The following is a 27,718-nucleotide window of genomic DNA, read 5'->3' as shown; positions in this document are numbered from 1 at the left end:
AAGCAAACCATGAGGTGTCAAAGTAGCTGTGGTTTGGAGACACTGTGACCACTGCAACCTTTATGCGAGTGGGTCGTCAGATAGCTGGAAGAAAAGAGGGGTTGCCCCTTTAAGGACTTCTTTATAGCTGGTTGAGATTGGGGGAAAGCTTTCAGGAATGAGCAGGAAGGGCAGGAAGCAGTTGGAGCTGGGGCAGGATAAGGTCTCTGCATTGCCCTTCCTGCTGACTGAAAGAGTGGGATGGTATTTGTACCCCTGCAGACTTGTAGAGGCCCCGCTGACTGACTGACAAAACCTCCCTTAGGGCTGGGTCCATGAAAATCCCATTTTAAAACAGAACTCCCAGCTTCCTGCCTTCTTATAAAACTCTCTGGACCTTTGAGTGACCTTGTGATCACCACTGACTTTTTCCTGTCCAATCACTACATTTTGGTTACCATTTGTTTCAAGAGTCCTGCACAGAACACATCAGCACTACTCCTTAATCAGCTGTACGGGCTGGCATTGAACAGTGCAAGGTCGTTCATTTTCTCTGTTAGTTCTGTGTGGCTTAGCATTCAGCCTACAGTGATTTTCACACCTCACCAAATTTTGGAGCAAGAAAGATTCAAATCAAATCTAAAGGCTTGTCTGCAAAAACGCTTTGTTCCCAGCAAGCTTGGGTATAAGTCTATTCTTTACTAGCCTGCTACACAGTAAGTGTCCATGTGGATGCTGCTGCCACGCACCAAAAGTTCTCCAGTGCGCTTTGATCTACGCTGCTTTGAAACAGGGTAGATTTTTACACCCCCATTTGCTGCAAAGTAAGTGTTCATGTAGACAATCCCTAGGTCTCTGGCATGGCAATACAGAGCATTACTGCTAGGCCACCAGTTGTCCCCGTGTTGCTCATTTTAGTGACTGTCACTAGTTTACCTGTCCGCATCCAATGACATCATGTGTTTTAATTTCCCCACCTTAGGTACTGTTTACTCCTGCAACCCAAGCTGCCAGGCAGGCTGCTTGCACTATTGTGGAAGCTCTGGCTACCATCCCCAGCCGGAAGCAGCAGGTCCTCGATCTCCTTACCAGGTATCTCACAAGGTGCTTAGCTTTGTGGCACCAGAGTGAATCACATAATTTGATTTCTCTGATCCCCACTAGAACTTGCCCATCACTCCTTTAAGCGTTCTCACCACAATCCCTAGAGTATGGCTCCTCTGGGCATTTACTGCTTTACAGGAGCAGCACTTAACACTGATAGAACTGGTATTGGGCAGAAAAAGCACAAATGGGGAAAGGCAGGTTCCTTACAGCTCTTCTCCTACCTTGTTTCCTTACTATCTATCACAGTTACAAGGTGAACCATGCCTGAGATCCCTTACAGTTCCTCTCAAGTGCTGCACCCCTTAGGTGACAGGCCTAGCTTCCTGATCCTCACTCTGGGTGGAACCACGTAGTCCAGCCACTCTCCATCTGGATCCTCTGGACCATTCCCCATCCATGTTAATGTGACTAGCTCAGCTGCTTTGGACACCTGTAAGCCCTTTCATTCCTAGGGTCTGTGACCAGCATGTTGATTAAAATGACTCAAACAGTCTTCAAAACAAAGCATTATTTGTTCATTCCCCCAGACGTACAATGTGCACAGGGCAATGGGTAAAATCAATAAGAGTCTTATGCCGTAATCAGTCCTTGCCAGGTGTTGTAAGTTTCCCTCAGCTCACCCCCATCTCTGGGAGAAACAGACCGTCCTGCGCAGAGCATGGTCTCTGTCTGTGTGTTCCATTGCCAGCCTGTCAGCTTCCACTGACACTCTGTCCACTCAAGCACCCATCTTTTCTGGTCCTCTAATGGTTTGATCTCTCTCTTCCCAGCCTTGGCAAAACAGCTCTGTCACCAGGGTTGGAGTTGAGGAGTCGTTTCTTCACAGCTATAAACCTGGCTATTGTTTGGAGTATTTATTGGGATGCTCCTTATCTAGGCCATTATTTTACCTTTCTTATTTGTTTCCTTTAACAACCCCGTTTGATCTAACTCCATAACAAGTAATCCATCATAAACGCACAGAGGCATGCACCATATTTATAAAAACAATTATAGCTGTTTCCCAGGTTTTCACACCATCCTTAAGTTCTGAGCGCTTCTTGTCACTCGGAAGCAATTAACTTCTGTTTCCCTGTGTTAGCTACTTGGATGAGCTGAGCATTGCTGGAGAGTGTGCTGCCGAGTACCTAGCTTTGTATCAGAAACTCATCAAGCCCGCACACTGGAAGGTCTACCTGGCAGCAAGAGGAGTTCTGCCCTACGTCGGCAACCTCATCACTAAGGTACGGATCTGTAAGAAGGAAGCAAAGTAAATAGCACAAGGAAGCTTCTGCCAACCTTGCAGCTCCCCTCAAGCCCCACACTGTCGGTCTCCTCACCTGATTTCTGCACTCTGAGAGCTGCACCCGTTTGCTTTTGTGCACAATTCTGAATTGCTCTTTCTTCCCCATGGGATCAGTTGTATAAGGTTGGTATTTCTGAGCTGACGCCTATCACTATGGGCAGAAATGGCTATTGTACTCTTAACCCCAGCTGCTCCATGCCTCGAGATGAGCCGGCCACTTCCCTTTACTTCAGTACTCCACAGGCAACTGTGCCAAGGAGCAAAAATGTCTGGTACATTGACTTGACAGCAGCTCTGTGCCAAAATACCATATCCTGGCTGACGGACTGAACGGGCTCAGAGAGCAAATAGTGACCGCAGAGCAGGAGGATTAGGTCTGCTCCAGTTCCTCCAGAATGAATTATGGGCTGTTTGGAGGGAATGTTTTTATGTTACAGTTTTCAAGTCGTTGGGTTTCAGCAGCCCCCTGACACTCAAGTTTATTACAGTGAAATCCAATCCTAGACCATAGCAAACCCTACTGGAACCTGAAGAGGCTGAATAAAATGTTATAAGCACAGTTATGTACAGTACCCCTGGTGTGCAATGGAACATACCAGGTGCATCCTGACATCACATCATTCGTAGTGAACAATGCCAGCACAGCATGTGCGATGGTTGACCAACAGAGAGATGGGTAATAGAAACGAGATGAGTAAGTGGAAGAGAATCGGAATACAGCTTGGGCACCAGTGGACAGATTGTTGTCTTACTTTGTTCTGCAGTTCTGGCTTTTACATAGCCAGCCCCAGTCCTCTACTGGGTCCATTAGCAACACGGTGTTTTTGCTTTGAGTTTGCTGAGCACTGATCAGCCAGTCATTCCTGGCACTGGTAGTTTGCTTTGCTGCTTTGTCATGTACTTATGTTATTTTTAGGAAATAGCTCGTTTACTTGCCCTGGAGGAAGCCACACTCAGCACTGACCTGCAGCAGGGATATGCCTTGAAGAGCCTCACAGGTACCTAGTTGCACCCTCCACCCCCATGTAATGGTCACATATTAAGATCTGCAGCATGGTTCACTGCATTTCAAAAGCATGTAGCAGTATTTCAAACTGTCCCCCAATGGTAGGTGTAAGTGTTAGTAAAGTCATTCACCTGCATATCATCAGAGCTGGCTTAAACATAAGAGGCCAGGGGAGTAGCCCAGAGAAAAGAGCGACTGTGGCACTGCCAGTTCCTCCTCAGACACACTCCCTAGGCTGGAGAAAAGAGCCCCCAATCCCACAAGTGGAGTTCGGTGAGGAAGTTATAAGCCCCACACTTGGGAGATTGGTTGCTCCCATCCCTCTCCTCTTCTCTGATCACATTTGATGTAGCATACAAGCCATCCCCATCCCAAAAATGGGCCCGTCTTTTCACCTGAAATCTTTTGTCTTACTTACCCGACGTACTCCTAAATAACAGACTGGACACCAGGGGTCTCTGCAGGCCATTTCATTTTCTTGTTCCCTTCTCAGGATAGTTCTAGATTTACTGGCCATGTGTAATTCATAGCTAACAAAGCAAATAGAGTCCCATGGTTCCTGAATCTCTCCTGTTTTCATAGGGCTTCTCTCTTCCTTTGTGGAAGTGGAGTCCATCAAACGACACTTCAAGAGCCGTCTGGTGGGCACAGTCCTGAATGGCTACCTCTGCCTGAGGAAGCTGGTAGTGCAGAGAACAAAGCTGATAGATGAGACCCAGGACATGCTGCTGGAGATGCTGGAGGATATGACAACAGGTAGAGCCAACTGGGTTCCAGGAATTCTGACTATAGGTTACCTGAGAAGACAAGACCTGTAGTGCAGCCCCACAAAGGAACAACTTCAAGGACCCCACAACAGGGATTTTCATGACTTTGGCCACCACGTCATGTTGGTTTTAAAGCACATTGTACAACATTTCAAAACTATGGCATGATCTATACTAGCCATGGGATTAAAACACTAATGTAGGTCAATGGTTCTCTCACCTCCCTCCCTTCATCATGTAATAAACTTAGCAAACAGAGCCCCAGGCCATTCCTGGCCACAGGGAAATTTTAAAGAAAATGCCTGGAAGAGACCTTGATTAGTTCCCAGGAATTTTGTGCTTTGTTGTGAAAGGATCATTTTCCTGTGGCACTAGCATGCAAAGCGGTTTCCTGGTTACCATGAACCCATAGCAATTTCCCCAGCTATGTTAAACGGATACTTTTCAGAAGAGAGGTAGCCTTGAAGTGTGCTACTTACTGCTAGAGGAGGTGGTGTATATGTTGGGCTAAAAGGAGCCCACTGAAAAATTAGATTAATATGAAATGCCCCCTTCTCTTTGCAGGCACAGAATCTGAAACAAAGGCATTTATGGCAGTGTGTATTGAAACCGCTAAACGCTACAGCCTTGATGACTACAGGACTCCTGTCTTCATCTTTGAGAGACTTTGCAGTATTATCTATCCTGTAAGTGAGCAGACACCTGCAGTTGTTTGCAGATCTTGTATATGTCCTCAGAATGAAACAAGCTTGTCAAAATAGTCAAAGTAGTTGTTTACACTTCTTCAGAACAGATCCCAAAGCTGCGCTGACTCCACTGATATTTGGTTTGACATTAACCAATGTAGAATTGTACTAGTGTGCTGGACCCATTCTGGGACCCCATACCAGTGCTGGGTTCCTTTGCCATTGCTGAGCAGGAGAGAAGCCTGAGGCTTGGCCGTAATGTGCAGTGAGGAATTTGAACATGATTTGGTATTATCAGGTCTCCTTCAAGGTCTGTAGATACAGCAGGGGGAGCTAATGATTCTACTGTCTTAGAGAAAATCCTGGTAACTGATATGAGGATGAGAGACGTGTTTAGGGAAATCCTCACCCACTCTCCCTTTGCTTTTGCTCTTAAGGAAGAAAACGAAGTGACTGAGTTCTTTGTAACACTGGAGAAAGATCCCCAGCAGGAAGATTTCTTGCAGGGAAGGATGCCAGGGAACCCCTACAGCAGTAACGAGCCTGGCATTGGGCCGCTCATGAGGGACATCAAGAACAAAATCTGTCAGGACTGCGACCTGGTGGCTCTCCTGGAGGATGACAGTGGAATGGAGGTGAGAATGCACAGCTGCTGACCACATGCTGAGAAACATGGAGGCAGGTTTCTGGGCAGGCTGGTGACCAGCATCAGTAATGTGGTGTGAGCTTGTGCTCAGATTTTTTTTTTTTTCTCCTTTCAGCTTCTGGTGAACAATAAGATCATCAGCTTGGATCTGCCTGTGGCTGAGGTCTACAAGAAGGTCTGGTGCCCCACCAATGAGGTATGTGCTTGGTGGCCCCCTTCTCTGTGTTTTTAAAACAATACCAGATACGGTCAGCTTTTGTCTCTGGTGCCGAGTTGCTCAGGATCTCTTCATGCACTCATTTGGGAACTGGAAAGCACTTCTGTTACTCATCCCTGCCATACTGGTGGCTTAGAAGCACATAATACTGACGCAGCTAAGAATAGTGACCGTGCTGCACTTATGCACTTGCAGAAGTCTGAGCTGCCTTCTCAGACAAGGACTCTTCTGACCCTTCCTTTAAGAAACAGCTGCATTTTATGTCACTGCCTTTCAAGGTTCACTTCACACTCCATCTGCACATGGCAGCTTGATATACGTATCTCCTGGGACACCAGATTGCTCCATTATTCTGCATTTCAAAGACCAGCCTAAAATGTCTGTGCAGAAAGAGTATCTGATATCAATAGTATTTTGTACTACTGTAGTGCCTTTCATTTAAGGATCTCCAAGAATTTAAGACATTAATCCTCACAATGTGTCTTTGAGGTGATGGTAGGTATTGCCCCATTTTACTTCTGCAGAAAAAGACCATGAGTTTAAGGGACTTGCCCAAGCAGTCACAGCAGGGAGGAGTTTGTTCTCTTTTCTATTTCCACTCTGCAGTCAGCCTACTGTGATACCTTGGGCACCTGTCAAGAGGTGTCTGCCTTGTTTGTGAGGGTTTAGTTTAGTGGATAGCACTAAAAAGGAAGCTGTCAGTGTACATCTCGCATGCAGAAAATGTGTGCCTTACCGTTCCTGCTAATAGCACTGGAGATTATTAAGGCTGACTGAATTTTTTAAATCTTATTTTATATTTCTTGTTTATGCACAGTTTACTCTTTGCATTTTGCTCACCTAGGACAAGAAAACGTGACTTGGTCATTTTCACTTTCTGGTTCTCAGTCACTATCTCAGTGTTTCATTTCACAACGCTGCTGAGGCAGATTCAAATAAATTCTGTTTGCTTTGAAATAATACCAGTGCCTCATATGGAGTGTAGTGCTGTTCGTTTGGGGCAGCACCTCTGATCAAGCTTGTGAGTTAAAACCTTTGTGGTGCAAAATGAAGCTTGAAGCTAGTTGATTGTCACCTTTTTCCATTAAGAAGCAGCGCTGTGGATGGGGAAATGAGTTCTGGTCTTCCATGGTGCATGTGAGCTGCCAAAAAAAGCAAGGCTGAATAGTCCATGTGCTCCCCTCAGACCTTTTTTAAGTATTCAGCATTTGGAAGTAGTGTTTGTGTGAGATGTTTCAGAGTAACAGCCGTGTTAGTCTGTATTCGCAAAAAGAAAAGGAGTACTTGTGGCACCTTAGAGACTAACCAATTTATTTGAGCATAAGCTTTCATGAGCTACAGCTCACTTCATCGGATGCATACTGTGGAAACTGCAGAAGACATTATATACACAGAGACCATGAAACAATACCTCCTCCCACCCCACTCTCCTGCTGGTAATAGCTTATCTAAAGTGATCACTCTCCTTACAATGTGTATGATAATCAAGTTGGGCCATTTCCAGCACAAATCCAGGTTTTCTCACCCTCCGCCCCCCCCCTGCAGGAGAGTGAGTTTGTGTGGGGGGAGGGACACGGAGGGTGAGAAAACCTGGATTTGTGCTGGAAATGGCCCAACTTGATTATCATACACATTGTAAGGAGAGTGATCACTTTAGATAAGCTATTACCAGCAGGAGAGTGGGGTGGGAGGAGGTATTGTTTCATGGTCTCTGTGTATATAATGTCTTCTGCAATTTCCACAGTATGCATCCGATGAAGTGAGCTGTAGCTCACGAAAGCTAATGCTCAGATAAATTGGTTAGTCTCTAAGGTGCCACAAGTACTCCTTTTCTTTTTGTGTGAGATGTTCTTCTGTAGCCAGTGTATTGCTTTCCCAGGATGCACTGCTGGATGTGAAAGGCTGAGTTTGTTCAGCATTACTGTCACTAACAGCTTTCATCTGTCTTCCTTTGTGTGCATCGCTCCAAAGCACTTCTGGAGCTCCATCTTGAGTTCCCTAGGAAATAGACAGGCTCACAAGAAGCTAACCTCAGGCCTGTTTTGTTTCTCTTGTCTCTCTCTAGCTTTTTTTTGTTCATCTGCCATTTTACCAGGGCCCCTGTGGTGTTAATTGCTGGTCTCTAGCATGGCCTTTGAGCAGATCTTCCCCCAGGGCTTTCCCGGTGCTTATGTATTTGCTATGACATTAAGCACTGCTTATTCCACATTAGGCTTAGTGCGCTCTCTGACAGGTTTTTTCTCTCAAGGTCTCCTGTTCCCAAAGCTATGGGGGTTTTTCTGCTTTGTATTCAGACCTATAGTGTTAAAATGATAAGTTCAGTGATACACGCTCAGCCAGTGTTTCTGGCTGGAAATGCATCCTGCTACCTGACCCCCTTCCCACAGGAAGAGGGCAGCTAGTCCTTTACTGTGTTTGCACACTTCCTAATACCCTGTTTTACTTAAAGCTCATCAAAATGCCATTTACTCTTTTCTCCTTCATTTCCCATTGCTGGGAGACTTGTCTGTTTAAAAGCACCAGTCTAATTAGCCTGTCTTTCTCCCTGATTTATTGAGCAACACCCCATCCAATTTATTTAACAGTCTTTTCCAGGGTTGTGCCATGGAATCAGCTGAGAAGAGAAGGTTGATTTATAGAGCAGGTACCTTCTCCGAGAACATACATGACTCATCAGCTCCCTTCTTCTTGGCTACGTCTTTCACTGATGTGATACCACAGTGCAGCCTATTACTAAAGGAATCTGTCATGAAGTCAGATGACATAAGAGGGAGAGCTGTTAATTAGGCATACAGCTTGGTAATGGCCCTTGTTAGGAAACAGACTAGACTAAATGATGGTTTAGTGGGGTTTTATGTGGATGTGATTTTGGAGAGACTCTAGAAAAGATAAAAAGTGGAGAAACGAGCCCTTGCAAGAATTTCCCTGCATTACCTTCTGCTTTGGGGTGAAAGGAAACTGAGGCTTAATTGTCTGTCATCTCCTCTAAAGGGAACGTCATTGGACTACTGGACATTTTCAGATACCAGCATAGCAAACGTGACACTTGTCTAATTCTTCTCCCCAGGGGGAGCCAATGAGGATCATTTACCGCATGCGAGGGTTGCTAGGAGATGCGACTGAAGAATTCATTGAGTCGCTGGACTCCACTACAGGTAAGGCATTTGTTCCCTAGAAACTGGAATTAGATTTGAAATGTGGGGCTTGCCACAGAAGGATGGCACCATTAACCTTACAGCACTGAGCATATATTTGACTGACAAACATTTCTTTTGCTATATTTACCTCCTGTGCCAGGAATAGATTAAATAATCAACACTGTAGCTTATAATATCAGTGTGGCTACTTATATAGCTCCCCCTCATTGTAGTATCTGAGCACTTCATAAACATGAATGAATTTATCCTCACGATCCCCCTCTGAGTTAAGAAAGTATCATCTCCATTTTATAGAGGTGCAGAGAGATTAAGTAACTTGCCCAAGGTGTCTCATGAAATTTGTGGCACTGTTTGGAATCAAACTCAGTCCAGTGCTTTAATGACATGACCATCTTTTCCCTGACTTCAGACGTCCCTGAGATTAGAGAAACTGTTTATATTGACCTTCAATTCTGACTTTAGTTGGTACATCGGAACATGCAGCCAGCAGCACTTTGGAGTTTTAGACTTCATGTTAGACATGGAAGGAACTTGTGTGTCAAAATCCTACTTTAATATTCTTGCTCATGGTAATTTTTCTCCAGTTTGACCCAGCTGCTTAACTTTAAGCTATAACTGCCAAGCTAGCTAGGGTTAATCTCCATTTTTACTTCAATGCCTCACTCCTTATGGTCAGCTGTATAGTCCTGTTGATGTGTCTGCCTCCCTCCTGTCATAGTCTTTCTTTCCTGTAGATGAAGAGGAGGACGAGGAAGAGGTTTATAAAATGGCAGGTGTGATGGCGCAGTGTGGAGGCCTGGAGTGCATGCTGAACCGACTAACTGGAATCAAGGATTTCAAACAAGGCCGACATCTCTTGACAGTGAGTCTGAGCTACCCCAACTCATGGCAAAGAGACTGTGAGAGTAAATCCATAAGCAGTCAAAAAACCTCCCTCTTTTCCAATAGCAGCCTACCAACGACTCTTCGTACAGCAGCTCACGTATTGCAGCAGAGTTTAAATTCACTAATCCATGTCTGGTAAAATTATAGCAGTTTCCTCCTTTCTTTCTCCTTGTCCCCTTTTAATCCCCTCTGTTAACACTTTTTCAGAATAAGCCTTTGAAGTCTGTGGGAGTTGAGGGCACTGAGCAGTTTGCAGGATCAGGCCCCCGGTTGTTAGAATGACTGTTTTATGTATTCGAGAATCTTACTGGAAAATCACAATCTTCTTCTTGGGATTAATGGTTTTGGAGGGGTCACACCTTGTGCTTTCCAAGGGGTTAACTAGATTGTTTGGAGCTTTTAAGTTCACTTCCATCCTGCCAGCCCTTTCATGGATATCTTGTAGGTCCCGTTCTCTGTTTCTTTGCAGGTGCTGCTAAAACTGTTCAGCTACTGTGTGAAAGTGAAAGTGAACCGTCAGCACCTGGTCAAACCTGAGATGAACACTTTGAATGTCATGCTGGGAACTCTGAATTTGGTAAGGAGGAATTTTGGCTTACAGTGGATTTTGGTACCCTTGGCTCACCTTTTGCTGGATGGTAAATCATGCCCAAAGCCATCAGTGTAGCTTGATGGTGGCATCAAGAACACAGATTCGGAGTTAGTATGGAGACCATATCTTTGGGTGATTACCCGAGTTATCTGGAGAGTAGCATTCCAGGTAACACAACTCTTTTATCCACACCTTAGCTGAGATCACATTCATGCCCTTCCTCAGTAATGAACAGGATCCTCTTGCACAAATTTACCAGGACTTCTGAAAATTTTTCATCTGCTCGGTTGTATTTAAGCTACCCAAAATTTCAGTCATACTTGCCTCATAGCAACCAAAAGAGAGCTTAAATATCCTCTCAGTGCTGGTCTAAGCTAAGGACTATCAGCCCGATTTTCCCTCTGTCATCTATTAGTGATAGCAGTTGGTGCTGTAGTGACTAATACCATCTTCTGTGCAGGCCCTGGTGGCTGAGCAGGAGAGTAAGGACAGCGGAGGAGCAGCAGTGGCAGAGCAGGTGCTTAGTATCATGGAGATAATATTGGATGAATCTAATGCAGAACCACTGAGTGAGGACAAGGTGAGTGTTGGTTCTGGGTGCCATGGAGAGGGAAATACTGACTGGAATCCAAGGCTTGTAAATGTCTTGTTCAGTGATACAGACCTTCCACGGTCTGTACAAGGAGTCTAAGCCGTGCCATCAAACAGTAAAGACTGTGTTGGGGACAGAAGGAGGAAGAGCGACATTGAACCAAAAGCGTTGCAAGATTCCTACCAAACTCTTTTGCACAGTAGTGGTGCGTTGGGTCAGAGCAGCTGGATCAGCTGCCATGGAAAGAGGTGAATCTGCCTTGTCCTTTAGAGTGCCTTCATATGAACTCTGAAACCAAACTTGGTTTTCTGAATAATTGGCAATGTGAACTATGTGAGAGACGCTGAGAAATGGGGCTTCTCTCCCTCCCCTGAGGGTACCATTAGCCCAGTGGATCTGTTAGAACTACTATTGCTTGAGTCGGACCTCCTTTGGGCTAGGGTTAGGTTGTTTCGACCCGAGAACATTTTAACAGCAGTTGCAGGATGCCAGGTATTGATTAGATGGGTTGATACAGCTGTTCCATTAGACACCTGGAAATGTGCTAAAAATGCAGTTTCTCCATGGCCACGAGAATTCTAGCGTTGCTGTCTTTGTTCTTTATCACGCTGTCTTACTGAGATCCCGAAACTCTGATTTCCTCCGGATAGGGAACAGTCAGTAAACCACTGGAATAGGAGGATTTTCCTGAAGCCTATAGGTTAATCCTGAACATAAATCATTCTCCTCTTTGCAGGGTAACCTCCTCCTTACTGGTGACAAGGATCAGCTGGTAATGCTGCTGGATCAGATTAACAGCACTTTTGTCCGCTCCAATCCCAGTGTGTTGCAAGGCCTGTTACGCATCATCCCTTATCTGTCCTTTGGGGAAATGGAGAAAATGCAGATCTTGGTGGATCGATTCAAGCCCTACTGTAACTTTGACAAGTACGTTTTGTGCCGTCAGCAAAGAGCACCAATTAAATTAAAATCTTAATAAATCAGCATCCTGGATCCTCCCGTTAGTCTAATGGATATTTACAGGAGAAGGGGACTCTGGGTGGCAGGTGGGAGTTCTGGAGAGTTTATCTGGGCTGATGTGCGTGTGTTAATCTGCAGAGTGGACCATTATTTTATCTACTGGGTCCATAGGAGAGCCCTAACTTGATTGCTGTTTCCTCTCCTCACTCAGGTATGATGAGGAACACAGTGGAGATGATAAAGTTTTCCTAGACTGTTTCTGTAAAATAGCAGCTGGCATAAAGAATAACAGCAATGGGCATCAGCTGAAAGATCTCATCCTCCAGAAAGGCATTACACAGAATGCACTCGACTACATGAAAAAGCATATCCCCAGTGCAAAGAAGTAAGGGTCACTTTGTGGTGTGTGGTAACCATGTGTATCCCTATCTCATTTCATCATCACCAAATGGAATGGTCTTCCAAGGAGAGGGTTAGGACTTCCATCCCTGGAAATGTTTAGGCTCGGTGAATCTCTGGTGAATGAACTCTTGAAGGGACAGACCTACAGTGGTGGCACATGTGGATTAGATGACCTAAAGACTCTACCAGCTCTAAGCTTGGTTACTCAGATGCACCAAATGGCCTAATTTCCTGGCTGTATCTTATCCATCACCCTAAAACAGAGCTCTCACACTGAGGGTCATCTCATGGGCCTAAAACAAAACCTGAAGCTAACAATTGAGTGAGGAGCTGGCTGATAGTGTGTGCAGTGTGGAGGAGGGAGTGTGAACGTCGTTTCAGTTACCATATTAAGGTTTTATAAATAAATGTCTAAAATTTAAACTAAATATTTGAGCTCAGACAGGATGCAACAAAGTAGCCCTTCTGACTGTAGGTTTATGGTGTGTGTGTGTGTGTGTGTGGAGGGGATGAGGAAAAGGTGGCCGTCTTTCCTAGCAGCCTATATAGTGCAAGCTGGCTGTTGGCTGGAAGCTAGATACTTTTTGGTGCTGGTGATTTATGTTTCAGCTGCTGTAAGTTTTTACCTTCTCTGTGTAGTTTGGATGCAGACATATGGAAGAAGTTTTTATCTCGTCCAGCACTTCCTTTCATCCTGAGGCTACTTCGAGGTCTCGCCACACAACACCCTGCCACACAGGTAAGGAGATAGTCTTGGAAACGGACCAGGAAGCAGGTGGCTGGCTTGTATCTGGGAGCTTATATGGTGGCTGTAGCTAGAACAATCTTTTCATAGTAGTATCTGTGGTTGAGTTTGGAGAGCAATGTTGTTCTCATACACAGCTGATCATTAGTCTGGAAAGAACTATTGGGTTGACTATGCCCATTCAAGCAGAGAGATTCTGACTAAGTACAGCCTGGTTCTCTGTAGCTCAAGATCGTTCTTTTCTGTTAAATTTTCCAATTCCTTTGAAGTGCAAGGTAGAACTATAGACTATGGCTGTGATGGGTTTCCTGTGGTCTAGGTGGTGTTTTATAGGCTTCACTTCTTCAGTAGCTTATATGACAAACTCCTTTTAACTCTTGGTTACTCTCAATATATGCAGCCTTGGTATGCAGTTTTAGGGCATGAATCAGGTGCATTGTGGAAGACTGTGAGATACCAGTCTTGGGCGCCTGTAGCATTGCAGTGAACTACTCCCCTTAAAACGCTTGTAGTGGCCTAAAGCTCTAACTAGTCAATCAGTGACTGCTGCAGGTTGGGTTAGGTGAAATAGTTCAGGGTCTTGCTCACATTTTCCTGAAGAAGCTGCTGTATTTTAATCTCTCACAGGTACTAATAGGTACAGACTCCATTACAAACCTGCACAAATTGGAGCAAGTGTCCAGTGATGAAGGTATCGGGACGTTAGCGGAGAACCTGCTGGAGGCACTCAGGGAACATCCAGAGGTGAACAAGAAGATAGATGCAGCCCGAAAGGAGACACGTGCAGAGAAGAAGCGCATGGCCATGGCAATGAGGCAAAAAGCCTTAGGCACTCTGGGAATGACGGTAATGCCTATCCACAGTAATGGATTCCAATGCTCTGTGGTGGATGTCGTATTCCTGTCTTGCTAAAAATGCCACCGAATTTTTGTTTGTTCGTTTGTTTTTTTAAGTGCAAGACAAATATTGAGCCACATAATCTTTGCATGACTTTTGGAAGAGTGAGGGTCATTTACCTGGTGTCAGGTTGGGAAATCCTTTAACTCTCTGATGCTAGCAGTTTGGGAGCTCCAACTATAGCAATGTTATGCCTGCAAGAGTCCATTGACCATAATCTTGTCATCTAGTGTTCAATATATAACAGCTTTCCATGCGCTGGTGGTTGCCTTTTGTAATATAGAACTGCAGGAAATCTCTGAGGTCCGAAAATATTATAAATCTGACTTAATCTTGATTGGTAACTCTCAGTAGCAAGATTATGGGAGCTTCCCAATTCTGCTCAGAGGCCTGTGATAGCTGTACAGCTTGAGCAGCATTCTGTTCGCCAATGTTCTCTGCTTCCAGTAAGTAAGGTGTTCTGAGATTTAGCAAATATAAATTCCTCTCTGGTTTTATTCTCCTAGTATATTTGACTTGTCTTCTCTTTCAGACTAATGAAAAGGGCCAGGTGGTGACAAAGACTGCACTCCTCAAACAGATGGAAGAGCTGATAGAAGAACCAGGACTGACCTGCTGTATCTGCAGGGAAGGATATAAGTTCCAGGTACAGAACAGCAACAGGAAAGCCCTAATGTGATACGAGGAAAATCACCAGTGTGCGCCCTGGTGCTTGACAGAGACTTGATGCCGTGACACTGTAGGGCCAGGTGATCTCAGGTTTTGTTCCTGGGATCTGCAGTTCTCTGTTGTACTTCAGAAATGAAGATGGTACTCGTTAAATCTCTTCTCTGGGTTCCCCTCACCATCTGCATGAAACCAAGCTGATTATCCCTGCACAGCTTAGCTCCTATGTATCTAATCCTGAAGGAAAAGGGGATGAGATGTTTATTTCCAGTAAGGAGCTGGAGTGGATCTCATATAGAGCCCAGCTTTAGTAACAATCCCTCCTGCACAGGTGCCGTGGAGGGGAATAGTACAAACAATGCAAATTCAAAAAAACGCTTTGAAACCACAGCTAAACCCTAGTGAAGGGTCTCACCTAGAACATTCACTTACCTTGGTGCAAGTCTTAATAATGGATTTTTATGTTACGTATCTTCTGTGGTTTGCTTCTACTTTCAGTATAAAGTGCAGGTTAGCAGGCTCTGTTCTCTGGAGAGGTATAGGCTCAGCAGAGCGTAATCTCCACCCATCTCTTCTGCTAGTGGTATATTTTGCCAAGAGGCTTCTTTCTCCAATTTATAATGTAGTCCTAACTTCTTAATTGCCTTCATGATTCCCCTTCCCAGGTGGGGAACGTGAATTGGTGAGTGGTTGCTTGGGAAAAGCTTGTTTGAACCTAATAACTGGCCCTTATCTCTAGGAAGGTAACTCTTGAATGAGTGGCAAACCACTAAATGCTTGCAGGTAGCAAATATTTCATCTCTAAGGTCCCAAAAATTGCAGATTCCTCAATATTAGACTTCCACCACAATTTTGAAAGCAGGAGCCCACCATGGGGGGCTGACAGTAGGAGTCCTGGTCGTCTTGGGGCTAAGAGCGGGAGCCTCTGCTGTCAGCCCCGGGCAGTTGACAGCGGGGGCCCCTGCCCCACTCTCAGCCCCGGACAGCCGACAGCAGGAAATCATGGAAAAGTAGTAACGAACTTTATTACCACAAATAATAGGGTCCATTATTACTTTTCTGCAATTTTCCATGGCTTGCCTGCAGCTCGTCTGCAATTTTTTGACAATTCAAGTAGGACTTTATTCATCGCTAATAAAGCTTTGGTTGTTACAGCCTACAAAGGTTCTGGGTATTTACACTTTCACCAAGCGGGTTGCACTTGAAGAGTTTGAGAACAAGCCCCGAAAGCAGCAGGGATACAGCACGGTCTCTCATTTCAACATTGTCCATTATGACTGTCATCTTGCAGCTGTCAGGTAAGATCTGATCTGTCTCTTGAGTCATTGCGCTTGAAGTTACCTATCATGGTATATGTCCCTTAAACATCCAGCACAATGCAAAATGCAACTCAGCACAAACATGGTTATCCAGAGATCATTGTTCCATCATCCATCCAACAGCTGCTGTCCTCCATCTTTATTATGGCCACCTTAATATTGTAATTTCAAACATTAACTAAAATCAGTGCATGGTGCTGTGAAGTTGGAAAGCACTATTTATAAAGGGTGTTAATGGAACTAAGCAGCTATGGAGTGCCACCATTTTCATTTACTGCTTAGAGTAAGGGTAGGCAGTGTGGCCAGCACTGAATTAGAACTGAGATTTGGGTTCTAGTCCCAGTTTAGCCATTGGCCTGCTGGGTGATCTTGGGTGATTCATGTTCCCTTTTGGTGCCTCAGTTTCCCTATCTGTAAAATGGGGATAATGATATTGACCTCCTTTGTAAAGCATTTTGAGCTCTATGAATGAAGAGCACTGTAGAAGATCCAGGAGAGTGGGGGGATGGTGATATTAGACAAAAACTTAACTAATTGTAATCCCTTTGTGTATAACCTCTTTGTCAATACAGACTGGCTCGTGGCCGGGAAGAATGGGAGAGTGCAGCCCTACAAAATGCCAACACCAAGTGCAATGGCCTTCTACCAGTGTGGGGGCCCCACGTGCCAGAGTCTGCTTTTGCAACCTGCTTAGCAAGGTGAGTTTAGAATATTACTCTTAATGTTGGTTTGTATTCAGAATAGATGAGCTGGGGAGTTACTGTATGATACATCCATACATACATACTGTATGTTATGTGTGAACAAGTTTGACTGTAAGCCCCAAATGGAGTTTGTAGTGCTATAAACAACTAGGAGCCATTACTGATCACCAGAGTCTACACCACCCCGTCTATCAGCGACGTTCCAATTAAAGTACACATGTAACATATCATGCCGTCTTGCACAGACTGGTAAGGTAGAAACATGAAAAACAAATCCACCACTAGGGAGCCCAAAATTATCATCATCATCATCATATCAACCCTTATGGTTAGTAAGCCCTGACTGCTGGCATTGCAGGGTTGGCAGCTGTCTCTGCTAAGAAATGAGCTGCTTGCCACTGGAGAGTTTTGTACCTCTCTTCCAAAAAGAATCCGTATCCAAGCACTGGTGTGTTAGTGGTAGCTGCAAAGAAGCTATACGCAGCTCTCTCACTGAATTCCTGAGTGTTTATTGACTTTTGTGTTGTGGCTCTGTTTTTAATCACTCTAAAGCTTTGTTTGAATCTCCACTCTGCATTGTATTTTTAAGGAAGTTTAGTACTTGCAATTGTGCTGAATTGCTAGCAGTGGAAAGTAAAGGGAGGATAAAGTAGTTTAATCTTCATGCTGATTATTAAGAAAGGGTACCCGTCGTGGTGGTGGGGAGGACAAATCTGGTCGACACCAGCAAGTCAGTTGCATAGATTGCCAAACTGCGGTCAGATGTTAAATGATTTTCAATCACGACTGAATTCTAACCACTGAGCTTGAGCGGAAGAAGTCTGTATCCCATTACCAGTTCCCTAAGCCATATAGTTCTATCCTTTGCATTTGTAATGTTGTGTTAGATATTAGAATCAGTTGTACCTCTAGTCCATGTCAGCCAAGGAACCACATCCCAGGGCCTTGCAGTGGGGAAGCAGTGCTGATGGTTATGCTCCGGAAACCCATACTGAATTGGATTTGCCCAAGAGAGATGAAAGAGCTCCCTTTTCTGTGGTGTTAATCCAAGGGGATGGAATTTGCATTTTAATTCTGAGCTCTGACTTGTTTGCAGTGTGGGAGGAGAATTTTGACCTGCATTCCCAAAGGAGTGAATATATATGCAATATAATCTATTGCTGTTTTTCCCCAGGCACAACACATACCTCCAGGAATGCACAGGGCAGCGGGAACCCACCTACCAGCTCAACGTCCATGACATTAAGCTACTATTTCTCCGTTTCGCTATGGAGCAGTCATTCAGTGTGGACACTGGAGGAGGAGGAAGGGAGAGCAATATACACCTCATTCCATATATTATTCACACTGTGCTTTATGTTCTTAACACGTCAGTATCTCTTTGTGTGTCTTAGCTGTCTTCTCTCCTGTTAGTGACAGACTGAATCTCACAGGGCAGGTCTCCAAATGATAAATGGATGCACAGCTACCAGTCTCCACTGGGTATTGCTGTGGGAGGTGGAAGCCTTCACCAGCTTCTTGGGAACAGGGGAAGACGGCAGAGGGAAAGCAGATAAATCTCTTAGCAATAGTGGTGCAGCCCTGGAGTATGAAATGCTGAACGGTTGCATTCCAAGTTGATAGTGGAGCAGTGAACAAGAGAAATCTTGATCCTGAACCTCACATGCAGGATGTGTTAGTGCCACAGTGCCTACTATCTGGCTTACAAGGGAGGTGATGGGAAATGTTGGAAACCACATGAAAGGTTTAAAAGGAAATTTAATTAAATCCTTAAGGCAGGTTGTTACAGCTGTTTCACAGAAAACACAGCAGCTTGTGATCATGTAATTTGGAGACTGATTTAACAAAAGCAAATTCCTTTCTGTGTGCAATAATTATCTCCATGTTGGACAAAGTAAAAGAGTTTTCAATTTATTAGAGATTAAAGGGACATTGTCAGGTTGTCATATTTTTGGTGAAAAACCCCCAATGATTCCCTCACCTGTTTGTGAAAAATGTAAATCTTAATTTTTCACTATTTCCCTTCTTTTTACCTCTGATCTTGGATAATAAACTAGTCTGTTTTGCTTCCAAGTTCTCAAGTACTAGCACTAGTCAGAGGGAAGCTCACCACTGAGGTCACATGCAGGGTGCTTGTCACTCGCTGTTCAATGCCTCTGGGAAGGTCTGAGACAAGAGCCATTAGCTGCCCTTGCAGGGCATCACCTGCTGCAGGTGGATGAGTTACCAGCTATTTTGGGCCCTGGGTGTGGGGCAAATTGGACAAGCAGAAGCTAGAGGAAGCCTCCTAGTGGATACCCAGCCCCCTCCCAAGGGTTTGGGACAGACTCATGGCTGGCAGCACTGAGTTCAAAGCGCGAGCACTGTAGTTTGAGTTGCTGATACTTCAGTGAAATGTTTATATGTCGACAGGGTCTGCTCCATTGGAATTTAAAAACAAAATAGAAACCTTTCTATTGATTTTTAGTTTATGTAAAAGCTTATTTTTACAAAATCTAAATTCCAAGCCCCGTTGGAGCTGTCAGTATGTCTAACTGCACACGCATGTAGCCAGCCAGCATCTAAAGTGTCTCTAAACAAATGGGCTGGAGGTAATATTACTTTACAAAGTATGGTGCACAAAAGTAAGGTCCATAGTCCTCTTATTTCAGTAGCAAAGAGCAAAGGAGATAATATTAATTGGATGAGGTATCTTAGAAAACAGGTGTTAGAATCTAAGCCCTTTATTCCAGAGTCACTCCAAATCACATGCAATGAAACTGCAGCCTGTCTATCCCTGGAGCAGTCAACACTTGGGCAGTGACACAATTTGTGTATTGCTTTTAATATCTTTTTTTCCAGATGCCACTGTATTTTTCTCCAGTTCCCTTGTGAGAAGACAAATTAAGTTAATTATGTAATCTTATAGCCCTGCTCGGCAGCATTTGAGAGCCCTGCTGTGTGAGTTTGTATAAGAATGCGTTATACAGCCTGCTGAAATGGTTCTTTTAAAAGCAGTGTTTAACAGTACTGCAGTTCCTAGAGTTGCTGACCAACTAAGATCAGCTGTAGAGTGCAGCCAATGAGAAATGCACATACCATTGGCAACCTACAGATAATTCATATCTGCTGGGGATACTGATTTATCACTCATTTATTTATAGGGGTTTGTTATTAATTTCAAAATGCTGGGTAATGTCTAGCAGGCAGCCTCATTCTCATCAGTCAGTGCACTGGGTTGTGGCAGTTTGATCACTGGGTACAGGGCCCATGAATCTCTTAGTCTTGGGTTGTCTATACAGCTGTAGGCTGTGATATAGTTATGTTTTTGATTCCCTCATAAGAGTGGAAAAGGAGTTTTCATAAATAAAGTGTATCTTTGTTTCTGATGGTGGCCTATATCTTACTCTTGATTGCTATAGGGAGGGATAAATAGCACAAGTTGATACAAAGATCTAGCCATGGAAAAATCTATAGTTAAGTGCTTTGTGCTGCCTGTGGGATTGGTTATTTTAGCTCTTCTGGCTGAAGTGGCTGGCATCTGATTCTTCCCCCATGTTCCCAAAAGGGAAGGGATTTTTTAATAAACATTGCCCTCTAGCGGAGAGAGAGGTGGGTTGCCTTGGGATCCTTTCTGCTGCTTTGTACTGCTGGAGGGAAAAGCTAGTCTGCAACCACTACGTGTGTGTTTGGGAAATCTGAGACAAAGGAGACATTTGGGGGGAAACGGATTCCAGTTAGGAAATAAAACGTTGGTTGGTTGTGTAGTGCTTCTCATGCCCGGGCTAGTTGTTCACTCTTCCCTTGTATTCCAGAACCCGAGCAACTTCCAGAGAGGAAAAGAACCTTCAGAGTTTTATGGAGCATCCCAAGGAGAAATGGGTGGAGAGTGCCTTTGAGGTGGATGGGCCCCATTACTACACAGTTCTGGCACTACACATCTTGCCCCCAGAGAAGTGGAAAGCCATGCGGGTTGAGATCCTCAGGAGGCTGCTGGTTATTTCACATGCACGTGTGGTGTCACCAGGGGGAGCCAGCAGGTCAGTAATCATCGCAGCTTTTGCCACCCTTCCATTCACTCAGAAGCTGCCCAGTGAACTTACTGGTGTTACCTTCCTAGTCGTTTGAGCTGCATAGCAACATGTCTGATGTAGGGCTGTCAGTTAATCACCGTTAACTCAAGAGATTAACTCAAAGCAAATTAACTTGATTTAAAAAATAATCACAATTTATCGCAGTTTTAACCACACTGTTAAACAGTAATAGAATGCCAATTTAAATGTGTAAATATTTTTGGATGTTTTCTATATTTTCAAGTATATTGATTTTGATTACAACACAGAATACAGAGTGAACAGTGCTCACTTTATATTTTTTATTACAAATATTTGCACTGTAAAGAAGATAAACAAAAGAAATGGTATTTTTCAATTCACCTCACACAAGTACTGTTGTGCAATCTCTTTATCGTGAAAGTGCAATTTAAACGTAGTGTGGGGTTTTTGTTACATAACTGCACTCAAAAACCAAACAATGTAAAACTTTAGAACCTACAGGTCCACTCAGGCCTACTTTTTGTTCAGCCAATTGTGAAGATGAACAAGTTAGTTTACATTTATGGGAGATGCTGCTGCCCACTACTTATTTACATTGTCCCCTGAAAGTGAGAACAGGCACTGTAGCTGTTGTTGCAAGGTATTTACGGGCCAAATGTGCTAAACATTGGTATGCCCTTTCATGCTTTGACTTTTGTTCATCTTTTTTTACTACGATTAATTGCTGTTAATTTTTTTAATCGTTTGACAGCCTTAGTCTGGTGCTAAACAAGAGTGTTTATTTTTTTGATTAGTCAAGATTAACCTTTTCTATATATGTTTGTATTTAAATCCAATGTGGATGGATGCAGGCACATATATAATTATATGCACTCGTTATGATGCATTTATGCACATGGAGTTTCTTCTGCTGTCTTCCCTATGGTCAGAATTGGTCCTGGTACCAGTAGGTTAGATGAGTACACACAGATTTTTTCCCAGGGAGATTGCTTTTAGTAGTATAACCCGCTTTGCATATTCAGTCCCAAAGAATGTATTTCTTTCTAGGGTCATCTCAATGAGAGGAGAATCAAGTAGGTGAGAACTGGGAAATTACAATCAATAAGACAGCATTGTTGCTTTATGCAGTGGTGCTGGCTAATTAGTGAGTGGTGTTAAATGCTGCTGTTTTATCAGAGAAAATCTAAGGCAGATGTGTGAAGGAATTAAAAGAAGGCTTAAACTCCAAGAACTCATCTTTTATTTCCTTCTCTCCTAAAGGAAGCGGTTCAGTTTAACTTGTTGAACTGCAATTTAAGAAACTGTCATCTGTAGCTCACTTAACTGACAAGGTCCAAACCTATAGATAACTGTAAACAGAACATGAAAGATCAGGTTAGTGAAGCATTCAAGTGATCCTGACAAGTTTAGCGGCAGAGAGCCCTGTGGCACCTTATGGACTAACAGACATATTGGAGCATAAGCTTTTGTGGGTGAATACCCACTTCATCGGATGCATGCATGCACGTATTGGATGTATGCATGTATTGGAGCATAAGCTTTCGTGGGTGAATACCCACTTCGTCGGATGCATCCGACGAAGTGGGTATTCACCCACGAAAGCTTATGCTCCAATCTGTCTGTTAGTCTATAAGGTGTCCCAGGACTCTTTGCCGCTTTTACAGATCCAGACTAACACGGCTACCCCTCTGATACCTGACAAGTTTAGAAGGCTCAAAAATTGATCTAATTGCTCTTCTGAAACCACACCACAAAAGCAAATTATGCTTCCTTTAAACCCTGCCCCCCACCCCCTCAAATATTAGCAATCAAGCATGTGAACTGTACTGTAACAACAAATGACTGCCCCTGCTTGGTCGGGGGGGCGGGGGAAACTGTTTCCAAGAAGGGGGACCGCGGGAATTCCAATTGCAATTTCCAAAGGTGTCATTCTAAATAATAATTCATAATTAAGGATAAAATATTCTATTTTGGGAAATGTCCATTAAGATGAATTATCAGTCATTCTTCCAATAGTCTGTCCCATAATCACATGCCTGGTAAAAATTAGTCCACAGTATTGATTTCTTTGTTTCTGTTGTTCTTGCTAAACCTGTCATTCATTCATGTCCACTATCTATTTCCACCACTTCTGCTCTGGAGTTCTTGGAAAAGTAGGTTAAGGGTATGTCTACACGGCCCACGTTACAGCGCGGCCGTGGCAACGCTGTGATTTGGGCAGTGTAGGCATGCTTTATCACCGGGGGAGAGCTCTCCTGGCAATTTAAAAAAATAAAATAAAAACCACCCCGAATGAGCGGTGGTAGCTATCTATATTGGTGCTTTTCAGCGCTAAAACTTTTGTCGCTCGGGGGGGAGGGGGTGTTTTTTCACACCCCTGAACAACTAAAGTTTTAACACTGAAAGTGGAAGTGTAGACACAGCCTTACTGTAGGAGACATTCTCTGGCAGGCTGCCTTCAGCACAACCACCTTACAACTAAGACACCGGGGCTGTAGGCTTTCACACAGTCTACAAAATATTCTAGAAAAAGCAAAGCCCTTCAGTGAGTTGACATGGGTGTTTCATTGGTTTAATGCTGCTGAAAACCCCCAGAGAAAGTTATACTGGAAAAGGAAAAAAAAACAAGTATTTACTTCACCTGTCAAATATTTCTGAGAATGTGTACAATACAAGCATCTTGAAATGGGAATAGCAAGAATTCTACATCCATCTACCCTGCCCCAAAGCCTCAGGAAAAGCCTCAATGACAGGATAGGTTTCAGGGCATGTGGCAAGGCTTATTCAAGAGCTTTCTCTTTCCCTTACGCTGAGAGAGAATTTCAGAGTATTCAACTGATTACACTCAGCCCCTCAGATAGACAAACGTAGGGTCTTTTTGCTTGCGGGTCCTAGCTGACCTTAGCTGTTGGGGTGGAACATGGAGATCTGGTGGCCTTTAATGCGCTAACGTGATTTTTAAGTTAAAACCAGCACCTTAAACGTTACGCTAAACCTAACTGGAAGCCAGTTGCAGTTTCTGGAGCATGGTGTATTTGCTCCATGTGTAGGACAAAGCATAATAAGCAGATTGCTGCATTCTGCACTCGCTGAAGTTCCTGGGTACTTTTTTAAGAGTAACACCATACGGAGCACAATTGAACAATCTGATCTGGAGGGGACAAAGGCATGTGTAACTGGCAAGGATGCAGTCTCCTTTCCAAGTGAAGATGTGGAGAAAAGCACTTTGCTACTGCTGCTGTTTGTGCCTCTAGAAGCAACTGAGGATCTAGAAGGGTCCCTCGATTGCAACAAAGGTACATGCACCACCCACTCAAATAAGAGCAAATATCACCTGTGCCGCCACCTCTGGCTGGTGGTTTCCTCCAGCCGCTCAGCATCACTGTGTTCTGTTTGCGTTTCAGTCACATACAGGGAAAGCCAACTGGGTTCGCTCTATGGGGCTGATGGAATGCGTCCCATCGTGTCTCCCCCTCACATATAGTGAGGGCAAAACCAGAAACCCACCATATCCCGCATGAGAGCTTTCGCAAGTCCCTTAAGCTATTGCCCAACAATACCATCCGTGTCCAGCTAGAGAAAAAATAGGAACCACTCTAACCCATTCCCATCCAGGAGCTACAAAGGTCACAATTTAATTGTCAATGGTATCAAAGGACCTGATCCTCAGAGGTGGTGAGCACGTGCATCTCCTATAAACACCCCTGACTGAGGCACAAAGGCTGCAGATAAAGTGAAAAGAATTCAGTACAGACAATGAGGCACTTTTGAAAATTTTAGCCTTTAGTCCAATGCCAGGAAAAGATTCGTCTAGTGGGCCTAGTGTGTTAGGTTATTACTGAACCAAGAGTTTTAGCAAAAAAAATCCTATAAACATATGATTCACCGTGTGGATCTGTGTGAAATTTGAGGGGAGTGGGATCTTTTGGATTTTTTTCCGTGCTCCTGACTCTGACCTTTGTAAAATATTCATGAGAGAAGTGAAGCTTCCAAACTGCTAATGTCTAACTTGCAGCTGGAAATCCATGCGTAGCTGATGAGCCTGAACCAGCTTACGTTAATGCAAATATAGCAGCTATTGTATTGAGTAGCCATTCCAGATGGCAGCTACATAGACTTAACCCACAAGGGCCTTTTAGTTTTCAATTAAAGGAACAGAGTCCAATTATATCAAAACCATTCAAATAAAAAGAAATTCTGACTCAACACTATTTGGGAATCCAGAATTAGCCTCACTCTAAGTTGCTCTTCTTCCCGTGGAAATTTAGTCACCTTTACTAATTGGTTTTTCTTTAAATAATTGAGCCTAGCCGCACAAGCAGGCTCCCACCTACAAAGCACATGTTATAAGGAGAGGGAGGGTCTCTTTGACACACACACACACACACACACACGGTTTATGAAACAATGTGTGTATGAAGCAAGACCTGTACCTTTGGTGGATTTTAGCTGTGTCCGTAATCTGAGGGTGCCTTTTGTCTCTTGCTGATCCACAGCAGTGGCAGATGAACTGGTTGTAAATCTGTACAATGTGGGGAGGGAGATGTCTCTAAACTTTAAAGTGACAAACAGGAAGCAGTGTGTGATGGAATAAGGCAGATATACCTACACAAATTATGTAAGAAAATTCCAAATCCATTAGGAGTGTTGGCAATACATCCCACCTTGCCAGGGGCTATTGGTGATTAGCTTAATTTTTCCTCTTAAAAACTCTTAGCTAAGCGATCCCTGTCTTTCCCCGCCTCTTAACGGTATATAGCACTTCTCCAGATACTGGTGTGTTGAAAGCAAGCTTAAGAAGACTCTTGGGACAATACTCAAGAGTCAGTCTGACCAGGGATGAAAATTCCCACATTTGCTGGTGGGTTTTTCTCCTTTGGGGGGCCAGGGAGTGTGACATAATCTGACAGAAATGGAAATACCTCACTGAAGTTTTTCAGCAACACTTTACTACTGAGTACACCATTGCATGGAATATGTCTCTTTCTGAGGGCTTGGCTACACTTGCGAGTTACAGCACAATAAAGGAGCCCTGGGCGCAGTAGCTCACTACCCATCCACACTGGCAAAGCACGTAGAGCGCTCTGACTCCGTGGCGACAGCGCTGCTGGTACTCCACCTCGGCAAGTGGAATAATGTTTGCTGCGCCGCTGCTGGAGTGCCACGGCACCAGTGTGAACGAGGTGTTGCATTACTGCGCTCTGATCAGTCTCCGGAAACATCCCATAATCCCCCTAAGTCAAGTGTCAGAGTAGCAGCTGTGTTAGTCTGTATCTGCAAAAAGAAAAGGAGTACTAGTCTCTAAGGTGCCACAAGTACTCCTTTTCTTTTTAAGTCAAGTGGCCACTCTTGTCATTGTTTTTGAATCGCTGCAGGAATATGGATATGCCCTTGGAAAGCTCCGTTTCTAACAGTCGGCTGCTTATCTGCTCCAAGACAAAGCAAGCCATTAGTGTGGGATGCTGTGTGTGTGAGAGAGAGGGGGGCGGAGGGGTGGGAGGGGGTCTGCTGCTGTCTGAACTTACAAGATAGCACGCTGACATGCTCTCAGCCCCCCCACAACCCACTCTCTCTCCCCCCACATACACACAACACACTCCCTGTCACACTCCACCCCCACCCCACCTCATTTGAAAAGTACGTTGCAGTCACTTGCATGCTGGGATAGCTGCCCACAATGCACTGCTCCCAATGCCGCTGCAAGTGCCGCAAATGTGGCCACACCAGTGCACTTGCAGCTCTCAGGGTGGACAGACTGCAGCGCTTTCCCTACTGCGCTCTCCGAAGGCTGGTTTAACTTAAAGCGCTCTCCATCTGCAAGTGTAGCCATGCCCTGAGACAGCTAAACAGACACCGTGTGGATTCATTTTGAACCCTGGATTTGGCCACCTCCACAGGCTTCCAGATGGCCATCCATCAGTCGAAGTGTTATTCTAAATGTTCAGTGTCTTTGAAGGACTCAGCTCAACTCACACTCGTCTGAATGACTTTCTAAAAGTAATACCTGCCAGACTGCGTAACTGGACATTTTTTTCTATGGTCATTTGGCAGCACTTTGTATACAGGCCCTTTCCCTCTGTATGGTTAGTCACTCCATGTGTTCTTAACATGTCTGAATCTTTCACAGGTGACAGGAGACTGTCAAAACTCGGTGAGGGACTCAAGGGCAGTTGTAGCACCATAAATGTAATAGTACATTGAAAACAATTAACTACAAGTTTCCAGTTAAGTGTCATTTTAACTGGCTTAAAACTGACCAGGGTCAAGCCCCTCTGGTGTTATTACACTGCTCTTCAAAAGACTTGTTCGAGTTTTTTAAAAGGTGGCAGATATTCCAGTCAAAACTACAGCTGAGTGTCAGGCTCTTTATCTATGACGGTAAAGGATGAGATGGTTCAAGCACAAGTACCATAATTATTCATTGTATCAGAACCATTGAATGAGAGGTGCCGCATGGTTGAGGAGTCTGAGCATTGGACTGGAGATAAATTCTTTTTCCAGCTCTGCCACTGACTTGCTCTGTGGCTTTGGGTGAGTGTTTCTCCCTTCTGTAAAAAGGAGTGATGTTGGCATCTCCGCCTCAGAGTTTAGTTACAGTTTGTAAAGCAATTTACAAGTGCTGAGAATCACAGGGCACAAAGGTCTAAGCCTAGACCAGCATGGTAATGCATATGTTTGTTCCACATGCTAAAGCACAGAACAGTGCTTATTCACAAAACCATTTCCCGTGTGTATTATTGATAGGCTTTTGGCTGTTACAGCATTCATGCTATTCATCAAATGAGTCACAAAGCAGAGTAAAGTGATTAACTCAGAGCTTGATTTCATTTTCTCCCAAGACTGACAGATAAAGCAGTGAAGGAGTATTCAGCATATCGCTCTGGCCTTCTCTTCTGGGCCCTAGTAGATCTCATTTACAACATGTTCAAGGTAAGATCTGTCTGGAATCAAGGTTGTTGGTTTGTTTGGGGTTTTTGTTTTTATGGATGCTGTTAAAATCAGTCTGCTCTGTTCCTTTGAAGGGTAGGCAGGGCTTTAAATCCCTTCTAAATTTCAAACTTTGCTTGCTCG

General features: G+C 44.2%; 1 protein-coding gene across 5 annotated transcripts in view; it reads left to right on the top strand.

Moving 5' to 3' along the window:
- The window catches only part of UBR4 (ubiquitin protein ligase E3 component n-recognin 4), a 114,864-nt gene that overhangs the window by 83,359 nt on the left and 3,787 nt on the right, over window positions 1-27,718 (top strand). For all 5 annotated transcript variants that reach the window (XM_037881067.2, XM_043531898.1, XM_037881065.2 and 2 more), the window contains 21 exons: window positions 962-1,071; window positions 2,168-2,309; window positions 3,288-3,369; window positions 3,960-4,133; window positions 4,709-4,830; window positions 5,268-5,465; window positions 5,592-5,672; window positions 8,761-8,848; window positions 9,586-9,713; window positions 10,206-10,313; window positions 10,789-10,908; window positions 11,657-11,847; window positions 12,092-12,265; window positions 12,922-13,021; window positions 13,655-13,873; window positions 14,457-14,570; window positions 15,746-15,888; window positions 16,482-16,607; window positions 17,788-17,982; window positions 20,408-20,632; window positions 27,487-27,577. In XM_037881067.2, coding sequence (XP_037736995.1) covers window positions 962-1,071; window positions 2,168-2,309; window positions 3,288-3,369; window positions 3,960-4,133; window positions 4,709-4,830; window positions 5,268-5,465; window positions 5,592-5,672; window positions 8,761-8,848; window positions 9,586-9,713; window positions 10,206-10,313; window positions 10,789-10,908; window positions 11,657-11,847; window positions 12,092-12,265; window positions 12,922-13,021; window positions 13,655-13,873; window positions 14,457-14,570; window positions 15,746-15,888; window positions 16,482-16,607; window positions 17,788-17,982; window positions 20,408-20,632; window positions 27,487-27,577 — 2,931 coding nt within the window. The remainder of the gene's footprint in view (window positions 1-961; window positions 1,072-2,167; window positions 2,310-3,287; window positions 3,370-3,959; window positions 4,134-4,708; window positions 4,831-5,267; window positions 5,466-5,591; window positions 5,673-8,760; window positions 8,849-9,585; window positions 9,714-10,205; window positions 10,314-10,788; window positions 10,909-11,656; window positions 11,848-12,091; window positions 12,266-12,921; window positions 13,022-13,654; window positions 13,874-14,456; window positions 14,571-15,745; window positions 15,889-16,481; window positions 16,608-17,787; window positions 17,983-20,407; window positions 20,633-27,486; window positions 27,578-27,718) is intronic.

The sequence above is a fragment of the Chelonia mydas genome, chromosome 18 (assembly GCF_015237465.2).
Source record: "Chelonia mydas isolate rCheMyd1 chromosome 18, rCheMyd1.pri.v2, whole genome shotgun sequence".
NCBI classification, from domain to species: domain Eukaryota; kingdom Metazoa; phylum Chordata; order Testudines; family Cheloniidae; genus Chelonia; species Chelonia mydas.
The sequence above is the reverse complement of the archived record's forward strand: the minus strand, read 5'-3'. Positions and strand labels throughout refer to the sequence as shown.